Below are 13,028 nucleotides of genomic sequence, written 5' to 3'. Positions count from 1 at the left end.
AAATGTGTGTGTGTTAACTGTCGACGGGTGATGTTGCCGGGGGATCGGAAGTCTCCGGTGTGAAAGAGGCAGGTTAAAATGGCCAGAGTGTAACGTGGGTAGTATAAAGAGGACCAAGGCGCAGCGAGTAGAGTGCTCATATTTACTTTTTAATTAATAAACTTTAACAAAAACAACAAAACGACCGAAACCAGTTCCGTCAGATGAACATACACTAAACAGAAAACAACTACCCACAAAAACCCAGGAAGAAAAAAACCCTACTTAAATACGATCTCTAATCAGAGGTAACGAGGATCAGTCGCCTCCAACTGGAGATCAACCCCAACATAGAAATAGAAAAACTAGAACTAAAACATAGAAATAGAAAACATAGAAACCCCCCCCCCCCAACAAAAAAAAACCACCCTGACCTACTCTACTATAGAAAATGACATTTTACTAGGGTCAGGACGTGACACAGAGAGTCAGAGTAGTGCAGAAGGTGTCGTATGCTGAGGCAGTGAAGAAAGTAGAGGAGGACGGGTCAAAGGGGCGAGGGGGGGGGTCCTAAGAGGATCCCAGTGAGTAGGAGATTTATTCCAAGCACAGAAGGATCGGCCAACGTTTGATTTATACTTCAGTAAGGTTGGCTTCTTAACATTCATGTGTTTATTTCACCTTTATTTAACCAGGTATTTATATATATAACCCTTTATTTAAACAGGTATTTATATATTCTATATATAACCCTTTATTTAAAAAGGTATTTATATACACTGATCAAAAAAATAAAGGGAACACTTAACCAACACATCCTAGATCTGAATGAAATAAATAATCTTATTAAATACTTTTTTCTTTACATAGTTGAATGTGCTGACAACAAAATCACACAAAAATAGTCAATGGAAATCCAATTTATCAACCCATGGAGGTCTGGATTTGGAGTCACACTCAAAATTAAAGTGCAAAACCACACCACAGGCTGATCCAACTTTGATGTAATGTCCTTAAAACAAGTCAAAATGAGGCTCAGTAGTGTGTGTGTGGCCTCCACGTGCCTGTATGACCTCCCTACAACGCCTGGGCATGCTCCTGATGAGGTGGCGGAGGGATCTCTGAGGGATCTCTGAGGGATCTCCTCCCAGACCTGGACTAAAGCATCCGCCAACTCCTGGACAGTCTGTGGTGCAACGTGGCGTTGGTGGATGGAGCGAGACATGATGTCCCAGCTGTGCTCAATTGGATTCAGGTCTGAGGAACGGGCGGGCCAGTCCATAGCATCAATGCCTTCCTCTTGCAGGAACTGCTGACACACTCCAGCCACATGAGGTCTAGCATTGTCTTGCATTAGGAGGAACCCAGGGCCAACCGCACCAGCATATGGTCTCACAAGGGGTCTGAGGATCTCATCTCGGTACCTAATGGCAGTCAGGCTACCTCTGGCGAGCACATGGAGGGCTGTGCGGCCCCCAAAGAAATGCCACCCCACACCATGACTGACCCACCGCCAAACCGGTCATGCTGGAGGATGTTGCAGGCAGCAGAACATTCTCCATGGCGTCTCCAGACTCTGTCACGTCTGTCACGTGCTCAGTGTGAACCTGCTTTCATCTGTGAAGAGCACAGGGCACCAGTGGCGAATTTGCCAATCTTGGTGTTCTCTGGCAAATGCCAAACGTCCTGCACGGTGTTGGGCTGTAAGCACAACCCCCACCTGTGGACGTCGGGCCCTCATACAACCCTAATGGAGTCTGTTTCTGACCGTTTGAGCAGACACATGCACATTTCTGGCCTGCTGGAGGTCATTTTGCAGGGCTCTGGCAGTGCTCCTCCTGCTCCTCCTTGCACAAAGGCGGAGGTAGCGGTCCTGCTGCTGGGTTGTTGCCCTCCTACGGCCTCCTCCACGTCTCCTGATGTACTGGCCTGTCTCCTGGTAGCGCCTCCATGCTCTGGACAGTACGCTGACAGAAATGGCAAACCTTCTTGCCACAGCTCGCATTGATGTGCGATCCTGGATGAGCTGCACTACCTGAGCCACTTGTGTGGGTTGTAGACTCTGTCTCATGCTACCACTAGAGTGAAAGCATTCAAAAGTGACCAAAACATCAGCCAGGAAGCATAGGAACTGAGAAGTGGCCTGTGGTCTCCACCTGCAGAACCACTCCTTTATTGGGGGGTGTCTTGCTTATTGCCTATAATTTCCACCTGTTGTCCATTCCATTTGCACAACAGCTTGTGAAATTTATTGTCAATCAGTGTTGCTTCCTAAGTGGACAGTTTGATTTCACAGAAGTGTGATTGACTTGGAGTTACATTGTGTTGTTTAAGTGTTCCCTTTATTTTTTTACTATGTTACCCAACTAATTCTGATTCGTCCACAACAAACTGTATACATTAAATTCTTCTGTTATGTATGTAGACCACTGTATGTGCAACTTTGTGTTGGTTGGGAATGGGATGTACACTGTGTACATTGTTTTTGTGGGAAAAATAAAATATATTTGTTACTGTGTATTTGTGTGTTCTGAGTATAAAAAAAACAATATTCTCAAATATTTTACAACACACTTATGTATGTACTGTCTGTAGTAATGGCAACACTGAACCAAAACAAAAAAAGGCCTAAGTCATTATGATGAATGGAGAAGAAGTGTTTTCCATTGAGCACATCAGTGTTCAACTAGTTCTTATAAATGTCTATTCATATGATGGTTTGTGTGTGTGTGTCATTTGAAAACAAATTACAATTTTTGATAAGAAATAACATTGTTTTGAATGTAAAGTTTCATTTTGCTGGAGAATTGAGGGTGTTTTGCCTATTGTGTGTGTGTGTAGAGTTCTGAGAATATGAGGCAATGCTTTCAGAAAATGTGTGTAAACAATCGAGAGAAAAATTAAGACTAATGGAAGGGAATTTGAACGTAGACCGACCAGGAGGTGACTGACCCCATCACACTCCAGTCCAGTAGGTGTCGGTGTATAAAACATCCTAACAGGTTTTCAACGAAGAAGGAAACAAATCCCGAGTCTGTCGGTTTCAACAAGAGTTGTGAAAATGCGTGGTTGCTAACTACGATTTTCTTTTATCACGACTTGATTTTTTTCTTTATGTAATAACGACATAAAAGTCAGACACGTAAGAATATATATATATTTTTTTACCGATTTTTGTAAACATTGTCTAGTCAACTAGTAATATACCGTTGCGTATCAAATGTATTTCCGACACTGTGTTGCTAACGGGTTGCTAACCAGCTAGCTAACGTTAGCCATGCTACCTATCTAGCTTGTATTAACACGAAAACTACTGGAATAATAACAACAAACAAACAAAAACGCTGTTTAATTCCATCTATTTAACTCGTAAAATGTACCACTTGAATCGTCGACTTTTGGTTGACAAACCGTTTTTAAGTTAGTGAGTTTGGTTGCTAACCAGCTAGCTAACGTTAGCCATGCTACCTATCTAGCTTGTATTAACACGAAAACTACTGGAATAATACCAACAACAACACCCAAACAAACAAAAACGGTGTTTAATTCCATCAATTTAACTCGTCCAAAAAAAAATTGAATCGTCGACTTTTGGTTGACAAACCGTTTATAAGTTAGTGAGTTTGGTTGCTAAGTGGTTAGCCTAGCCTAGCCACATCACAACATAACCACTTGACAGCCTGCCAGCTAACTAACTACCGTAAAGACGGTTACCGGTCTCACTTCTACAAACTTAACAGTTATGGAAGATAAATAACCAACTCCAAATGTAACCTTTTTAATTATATTTAAACTAAAAATTTTAATTAAAAATGTCAGCCAGTGGTTTCTCCGACTTGAGGGAAAAGCTGAAGTCCATGACTCCTCACCGGGACAATTATAAAAACAGAGTTACCGGTAAGGACGACAGTTACAAAAACAGAAAAGTTAAAGTTACCGACGGAGGTAACAGTAACGGGAACGGCCGGAAGCGGAAGCACCGAGATTCCTCCGAGGATGAGGTGGAACACAGTGATCCTGCGGAGTCCCGTGAACAGGTATGATGATCCCTGTACCTGCTGTTGACACTGAAAGTTACTTCTCTGACATGAATCCAATTTAAAAGGATGAATCAATATTTCTGTCTTTTGCCCTATTTTCTCTCTCTCTGTCTCTCTCTCTGTCTCTCTCTCTCTCTCTGTGTCTCTCTCTCTGTGTCTCTCTCTCTGTGTCTCTCTCTCTGTGTCTCTCTCTCTGTGTCTCTCTCTCCTCGTGTGTCTGTCTCTCCTCGTGTGTCTCTCTCTCCTCGTGTGTCTCTCTCTCCTCGTGTGTCTCTCTCTCCTCGTGTGTCTCTCTCTCCTCGTGTGTCTCTCTCTCCTCGTGTGTCTCTCTCTCCTCGTGTGTCTCTCTCTCCTCGTGTGTCTCTCTCTCTCCTCGTGTGTCTCTCTCTCTCCTCGTGTGTCTCTCTCTCTCCTCGTGTGTCTCTCTCTCTCCTCGTGTCTCTCTCTCTCCTCGTGTGTCTCTCTCTCTCCTCGGTGTGTCTCTCTCTCCTCGTGTGTCTCTCTCTCTCCTCGTGTGTCTCTCTCTCTCCTCGTGTCTCTCTCTCTCCTCGTGTGTCTCTCTCTCTCCTCGTGTCTCTCTCTCTCTCCTCGTGTGTCTCTCTCTCTCTCCTCGTGTGTCTCTCTCTCTCTCCTCGTGTGTCTCTCTCTCTCTCCTCGTGTGTCTCTCTCTCTCTCCTCGTGTGTTCTCTCTCTCTCCTCGTGTGTCTCTCTCTCTCTCCTCGTGTGTCTCTCTCTCTCTCCTCGTGTGTCTCTCTCTCTCTCCTCGTGTGTCTCTCTCTCTCTCCTCGTGTGTCTCTCTCTCTCTCCTCGTGTGTCTCTCTCTCTCTCCTCGTGTGTCTCTCTCTCTCTCCTCGTGTCTCTCTCTCTCTCCTCGTGTCTCTCTCTCTCTCCTCGTGTCTCTCTCTCTCTCCTCGTGTGTCTCTCTCTCTCCTCGTGTGTCTCTCTCTCTCTCCTGCGTGTCTCTCTCTCTCTGTGGTCTCTCTCTCTCCTCGTGTGTCTCTCTCTCTCCTCGTGTGTCTCTCTCTCTCTCTGTCTCTCTCTCTCTCTCCTCGTCTCTCTCTCTCTCTCCTCGTCTCTCTCTCTCTCTCTCTCTCTCTCTCTCTCTCTCTCTCTCTCTCTCTCCTCGTCTCTCTCTCTCTCTCCTCGTCTCTCTCTCTCTCTCGTCTCTCTCTCTCTCTCTCTCTCTCTCTCTCTCTCTCTCTCTCTCTCTCTCTCTCTCTCTCTCTCTCTCTCTCTCTCTCTCTCTCTCTCCTCGTCTGTCTCTCTCTCTCTCTCTCTCTCCTCGTCTGTCTCTCTCTCTCTCTCTCTCCTCGTCTCTCTCTCTCTCCAGGAGGCGAGGCGTGTCCAGAGTGGCATTGTTCAGGTAGAGGTCTTCTCTAAAGAGGACTGTGACGTCATCGAGGGTAAGATAAATGAGGTGGTTGCTAACGGAGAAGCGGGGCTTTACCGGGAACACACCGTAGATCGGGCACCGCTACGGAACAAATATTTCTTTGGAGAGGTGAGGTCACGCACCTGTTCTTCCTCTCTCTGTCTCTACCCCCCTTCCTCTCTCGGTCTCGAAACCCCTCTACTCTTCCTCTCTCTGTCTCTAAACCCCTCTACTCTTCCTCTCTCTGTCTCTAAACCCCTCTACTCTTCCTCTCTCTGTCTCTAAACCCCTCTCCTCTTCCTCTCTGTCTCTAAACCCCTCTCCTCTTCCTCTCTCTGTCTCTAAACCCCTCTCCTCTTCCTCTCTCTGTCTCTAAACCCCTCTCCTCTTCCTCTCTCTGTCTCTAAACCCCTCTCCTCTTCCTCTCTCTGTCTCTAAACCCCTCTCCTCTTCCTCTCTCTGTCTCTAAACCCCCTCTCCTCTTCCAGGGCTATACATACGGGGCCCAGCTAGAGAAGAGAGGACCTGGTCAGGAGAGATTGTACCCTAAAGGAGAGGTGGACGACATCCCGACCTGGGTTCACGACCTCGTCATCACTAAACTGGTCGCCAGCGGGGTCGTACCTGAAGGTGAAATAACTTTTAACATCCTGCTCGTTACTTAACCCCAGACCACTTCCTGTCTCAGATTTGACCTTAACGTGCTCCAGCCCACTTCCTGTCTCAGATTTGACCTTAACGTGCTCCAGCCCACTTCCTGTCTCAGATTTGACCTTAACGTGCTCCAGCCCACTTCCTGTCTCAGATTTGACCTTAACGTGCTCCAGCCTACTTCCTGTCTCAGATTTGACCTTAACGTGCTCCAGCCCACTTCCTGTCTCAGATGTGACCTTAACGTGCTCCAGCCCACTTCCTGTCTCAGATTTGACCTTAAATTGCTCCAGCCTACTTCCTGTCTCAGATTTGACCTTAACGAGCTCCAGCCCACTTCCTGTCTCAGATTTCACCGTAACTTTAGTAGCCTTTAGCTGTGCTCCAGCCCACTTCCTGTCTCCAGGAAAAGCCTGTTGATGTTGATGATGTTGTTGTTGTTGTTGATGTTGTTGTCCTGTAGGTTTTGTGAACTCGGCGGTGATCAACGACTACCAGCCAGGCGGCTGCATCGTGTCGCACGTCGACCCGCTTCACATCTTCGCCCGGCCGATCGTATCCGTGTCCTTCTTCTCGGACTCGGCCCTCTGCTTCGGCTGCCGCTTCCAGTTTAAACCAATCAGAGTGTCCGAGCCCGTCCTGGAGCTTCCTGTCAGGAGAGGAAGTGTTACTGTCCTCAGGTAGGAGGGAGAGTGAGTGAGAGTGAGAGTGAGTGAGAGTGAGTGTGTGTGTGTGTGTGTGTGTGAGATGTCACAGTGTTCTCTCTCCTCTCAGTGGCTACGCGGCTGATGACATCACCCACTGTATCCGCCCCCAGGACATCAAGGAGAGACGGGCCGTCATCATCCTCAGGAAGTACGTCTGTCGCCATGACAACCGTCGGTTAGCGGGTTGACTGTGGTGTGGCATCAGGCTATTGTGCTAACTCTCTCTCTTCTCTCTTCTCTCCTCTCTCTTCTCCTCTCTCCTCTCTTCTCTCTCTCTCTCTCTCTCTCTCTCTCTGTGTGTGCAGGACGAGGCCGGACGCCCCCCGTGTAGACCAGAGCCCCTCCCCTAACCCCTCCCCCCCTGAGAGACACACTCCTCTGAAGGCCAAACGCTCTCACCGCAGAGCTGACCCAGACGCTGCACACAGGTACACACACACACAGGACCAGAGCCCCTCCCCTAACTCCTCCTACCTGAGATACAGGACCAGAGCCCCTCCGCCCCTAACTCCTCCTACCTGAGATACAGGACCAGAGCCCCTCCGCCCCCTAACTCCTCCTACCTGAGATACAGGACCAGAGCCCCTCCGCCCCTAACTCCTCCTACCTGAGATACAGGACCAGAGCCCCTCTGCCCCCCTAACTCCTCCTACCTGAGATACAGGACCAGAGCCCCTCCCCCGTAACTCCTCCTACCTGAGATACAGGACCAGAGCCCCTCCCCCGTAACTCCTCCTACCTGAGATACAGGACCAGAGCCCCTCCGCCCCTAACTCCTCCTACCTGAGATACAGGACCAGAGCCCCTCCGCCCCTAACTCCTCCCTACCTGAGATACAGGACCAGAGCCCCTCCGCCCCCTAACTCCTCCTACCTGAGATACAGGACCAGAGCCCCTCCGCCCCCCTAACTCCTCCTACCTGAGATACAGGACCAGAGCCCCTCCGCCCCTAACTCCTCCTACCTGAGATACAGGACCAGAGCCCCTCCGCCCCTAACTCCTCCTACCTGAGATACAGGACCAGAGCCCCTCCGCCCCCTAACTCCTCCTACCTGAGATACAGGACCAGAGCCCCTCCGCCCCTAACTCCTCCTACCTGAGATACAGGACCAGAGACCCCCCCCAAACTCCTCCTACCTGAGATACAGGACCAGAGCCCCTCCCCCCCCTAACTCCTCCTACCTGAGATACGGGACCAGAGCCCCTCCCCCTAACTCTTTCTGTCTCTCTCTGTCAGACCGAGGGTTCTGGAGATGGATAAAGAGGAGAATCGTCACTCTTCCTCTTCGTCCCGCCTTCATCGCCGTAGCAACAGCTCCGAGAACTACCGGAGGCGGAGCCAAGACGGCGACGGGTCACGCAAGGTCAAGATGAGACGTCACTGAAACACACCTGGCGGACTGGATGGCCTCAGAGAGAGAGAGAGAGAGTGTGTGTGTGTGTGTGTGTGTGTGTGTGTGTGTGTGTGTGTGAGAGAGGGCGTTGGAACGTCACTCTGTTAAATCCCCCCCCTGCATGCTAGGATGGATGGAACACGCCACGAGGCTATCAGCCAATCAGAGACTGACCTGAGGACATGGGGTGGGGTTTACAGTAAGACTGTGGGAAGTTCTGTTGTTGCCGTGCCGACCACCCCGTTCCCCCCCACTTCCTCTGTGGAGAGGAGAGGAAATGGTGTTTCTATAGGAACTTCCTCCTCCATGCTTCATTGGTCAAAGACCCTATGGGGAAATTAAAGGGTGTTTCTGTAGGAACTTCCTCCTCCTTGCTTCATTGGTCAGAGACCCTATGGGGAAATGAAAGGGTGTTTCTATAGGAACTTCCTCCTCCTCTGTGCTTCATTGGTTAGAGACCCTATGGGGAAATGAAAGGTGTTTCTATAGGAACTTCCTCCATGCTTCATTGATCAGAGACCCTATGGGGAAATGAAAGGTGTTAATATAGGAACTTCCTCCATGCTTCATTGATCAGAGACCCTATGGGGAAATGAATGTTTTTTTTTGGGGGGGGGGGATATATAAAATAAGGTCTGATAAACATTTCGTTTTTTTAATTTAAAAAAGAACATATAAAGGTCCTGTTAACTGACTGATATTAACGTAGAAACACAACATATAGACTTCATAATTCATAAAGGTCCTGTTACTTGACTGATATTAACATAGAAACACAACATATAGACTTCATAATTCATAATGGTCCTGTTACCTGACTGATATTAACATAGAAACACAACATATAGACTTAATAATTCATAAAGGTCCTGTTACCTGAATGATATTAACGTAGAAACACAACATATAGACTTCATAAATGTTACGTTACCTGACTGATATTTATCATAGAAACACAACATATAGACTTCATATTTCATAAAGGTCCTGTTACCTGACTGATATTAACGTAGAAACACAACATATAGACTTCATAATTCATAAAGGTGATGTTACCCGACTGATATTAACGTAGAAACACAACATATAGACTTCATAATTCATAAAGGTGATGTTACCCAACTGATATTATCTCAGAGAACAAAAGGTACAAGACTTCCTCAGCCTGTGTTGACCTCAGATCTTATTTTAAAGAGTTTATCCCAAAACCCCCATTATTTCCCTGTTCGTTTTTCCCCCATTAGGAATGGGCTGAACGAACCAGAGGGAAAGTCATTTTCCCCCATTAGGAATGGCCCAGAGGGGAAGTCATTTCCCCCATTAGGAATGGGCTGAACGAACCAGAGGGGATGTCATTTCCCCCATTAGGAATGGCCCAGAGGGGAAGTCATTTCCCCCATTAGGAATGGGCTGAACGAACCAGAGGGGAAGTCATTTCCGGGTTTTAGGACTATAAGCTGGCCAGATCTTTCCCCCGTAGGGTTTGTCCGTTTAGTATCTGTTCCTTGGTCAGTGATATCTACCCCCTATAACCCTGTCACCTGGTCCATTATAGGGGTTAATATCTGTTCCTGGGTCAGTGTTATCTACCCCCTATAACCCTGGTCCCATTATAGGGGTTAATATCTGTTCCTGGGTCAGTGTTATCTACCCTCTATAACCCTGATCCCATTATAGGGGTTAATATCTGTTCCTGGGTCAGTGTTATCTACCCTCTATAACCCTGATCCCATTATAGGGGTTAATATCTGTTCCTGGGTCAGTGTTATCTACCCTCTATTACCCTGATCCCATTATAGGGGGTAATATCTGTTCCTGGGTCAGTGATATCTACCCTCTATAACCCTGATCCCATTATAGGGGTTAATATCTGTTCCTGGGTCAGTGTTATCTACCCTCTATAACCCTGATCACATTATAGGGGTTAATATCTGTTCCTGGGTCAGTGTTATCTACCCCCCTATAACCCTGATCCCATTATAGGGGTAATATCTGTTCCTGGGTCAGTGTTATCTACCCCCCTATAACCCTGTCACCTGGTCCCATTATAGGGGTTAATATCTGTTCCTGGGTCAGTGATCTCTACCCCCTATAACCCTGGTCCCATTATAGGGGTAATATCTGTTCCTGGGTCAGTGTTATCCGTCGCTGTGGTCCAGAGCGTTAGTACCTGGGCTTTCCTCTACTAAACCGCCTGTATCCATGTTACCCTGATTTAAATCATAAGACACAGTAGAGTGAAGGGGGAAACGTCTACAGTGGTAACAGCCCTGGACCAGAGCTATGTCTTCCTCTAGTTTCTCTAAGGTCCCCCCCAGTCGTCCCCCCTGGTCCCTCGTCCTGGTCCCCCCGCCCTGGACCAGAGCTATGTCTTCCTCTAGTTTCTCTAAGGTCCCCGTCCCCCCTGGTCCCCCCGTACCTGGTCCCTCGTCCTGGTCCTCCCCCCGGTCTCCCCCGGTCCCTCGTCCCCCCTGGTCCTCGTCCTGGTCCCCCGTCCCCCCTCGTCCCTGGTCCCTCGTCCTGCATGTTACGTTGTTACTCCAGCCACGACTTGTTATTTCAGTCACATCTTACGTTGACTTTCCCCCCCATTTGGTTGATGATTGACAGTGTGTGATATCATGTGTTTATTTAGTTTTTTATTTCTGTTGGTTTATATTTTGTTAGTTTGGCTGACGGACGGACGGGGATGAGGGGTGGGGGGGGGGGGGGGGGTACGGAGAGGAGGAAGAGGAGGAAGAGGGCTCGTTCTCCTTGTGGACCGATACACGTTAACATAAAATGACAGTAGCTGTCTATTCACAGACTGTTGGATTTCGCGACCTGCGAATCCGCGAATAAATCACCAAATTCACAGGTGCTGATTTGGGCTCGTAGATTTAATGGAACGTTTTTTTTCATTTATAGAGTCCCTCAGAACTTAATTGATCATCTGACGTAATTAAATTACACTGGATTTTTTTTTCACGTTCGGTCGCCAAAACGTTTTGTGGAACGTAGCAGATAGAAATGTCACGTATAGATCCAAACCCGTAATTCCTTTCATTCTATGTCTGTCAGAGAGAGGCGTGTTTTGTTCTACATAGCGTAATTTCTATCCGAACTGCTTTTTTCGGTCACACACACACACGTTACGTCCCGCTGTAACCGTGGTAACCGTGTCGACCCGGTCAGTCAAACTTTCTGTTGCATATATTCTAGAAAATATATATCTATGTTATTATCTCTTTAAAAAATAAAAAAAATTCAGCTCAAACGGCATCCTATTCCCTAGGTAGCGCACTACTACTGGCCAGAGGGTCAGCCACCTAATCCGATGCTATTGGTCCACGTACATCGTGGTTAGCTGATGTTATTGGTCCACGTACATCATGGTTAGCTGATGTTATTGGTCCACGTACATCACGTGGTCCCGTGTGGCTCAGTTGGTAGAGCATGGTGTTTGCAACGCCAGGGTTATGGGTTCGATTCCCACGGGGGGGACCAGTACGGAGAGAAATTTTTTTTTTAATGAAATGTATGTATTCACTACTGTAAGTCGCTCTGGATAAGAGCGTCTGCTAAAATGACTAAAATTACTCAAATGTAAAATGTAATGTTTAGCGGATGTTATTGCGAGTGTAGCGAAATGTTTGTGCTTCTAGATCCGACAGTAACGAATTACACGACAAAAACCTTAATATTTAACAAATTACACGACAACCTTAATATCTAACAAATTACACGACAAAAACCTAAAATTCTAACATTCTAACATATTACACGACAAAAACCTTAATATCTAACAAATTACACGACAAAAACCTAAAATTCTAACATTCTAACATATTACACGACAAAAACCTTAATATCTAACAAATTACACAACAAAAACCTTAATATCTAACAAATTACACGACAAAAACCTTAAAATCTAACAAATTACACATCAAAACCTAATTAACTCAAAACATGGTGACTAAAGTAGTGCACTATAATAGGGAATAGGGCCCTGGTCTAAAGTAGTGCACTATAATATAGAATAGGGCCCTGGTCTATAGTAGTGCACTATAATAGGGAATAGGGCCCTGGTCTAAAGTAGTGCACTATAATAGGGAATAGCGTGCCAGCCCTGGTCTATAGTAGTGCACGATAATAGGGAATAGGGCCCTGGTCTATAGTAGTGCACTATAATAGGGAATAGGGCCCTGGTCTATAGTAGTGCACTATAATAGAGAATAGGGTCCTGGTCTAAAGTAGTGCACTATAATAGGGAATAGGGTGCCGTTCGGGACTGGGCTGATCTCTTTAGTTTGTGTCTGTTGAGATGCCATGATGATGATGATGATGATGATGATGATGACATTGTATGTAACATTGTTTGTAAAAGATGTACAGTTTAAAGACATTATGAACATTAAGGAAGAGCTGACTGGCTGGTTTACTGACTGGTTTACTGACTGTTACAGAGGAACCATGGACTGTAATAGACATTATGGACAGAAAGGAAGAGCTGACTGACTGGCTGGTTTACTGACTGTTACCACAGAGGAACCATGGACTGTAATAGACATTATGAACAGAAAGGAAGAGCTGACTGACTGGCTGGTTTACTGGCTGTTACCATAGAGGAACCATGGACTGTAATAGACATTATGAACAGAAAGGAAGAGCTGACTGGCTGGTTTACTGACTGTTACAGAGGAAGCATGGACTGTAATAGACATTATGAACAGAAAGGAAGAGCTGACTGACTGGCTGGTTTACTGGCTGTTACCACAGAGGAACCATGGACTGTAATAGACATTATGAACAGAAAGGAAGAGCTGACTGACTGGCTGGTTTACTGGCTGTTACCACAGAGGAACCATGGACTGTAATAGACATTATGGACAGAAAGGAAGAG

The 13,028-nt window shown here is 46.7% G+C and overlaps 1 protein-coding gene across 1 annotated transcript; it reads left to right on the top strand.

Moving 5' to 3' along the window:
* Positions 1-2,982: 2,982 nt before the first annotated feature.
* On the top strand, positions 2,983-12,543 carry LOC106593210 (RNA demethylase ALKBH5). Its single transcript, XM_045690483.1, has 7 exons — positions 2,983-4,016; positions 5,350-5,520; positions 5,880-6,021; positions 6,506-6,722; positions 6,817-6,897; positions 7,055-7,177; positions 7,987-12,543. The coding sequence occupies exons 1-7, from the start codon at positions 3,792-3,794 to the stop codon at positions 8,132-8,134; spliced, it is 1,107 nt and encodes a 368-aa protein (XP_045546439.1). The 5' UTR covers positions 2,983-3,791; the 3' UTR covers positions 8,135-12,543.
* The last annotated feature ends 485 nt before the right edge of the window (positions 12,544-13,028 follow it).

This window comes from Salmo salar, chromosome ssa12, assembly GCF_905237065.1.
Source record: "Salmo salar chromosome ssa12, Ssal_v3.1, whole genome shotgun sequence".
Classification (NCBI taxonomy): domain Eukaryota; kingdom Metazoa; phylum Chordata; class Actinopteri; order Salmoniformes; family Salmonidae; genus Salmo; species Salmo salar.
The sequence above is the reverse complement of the archived record's forward strand: the minus strand, read 5'-3'. Positions and strand labels throughout refer to the sequence as shown.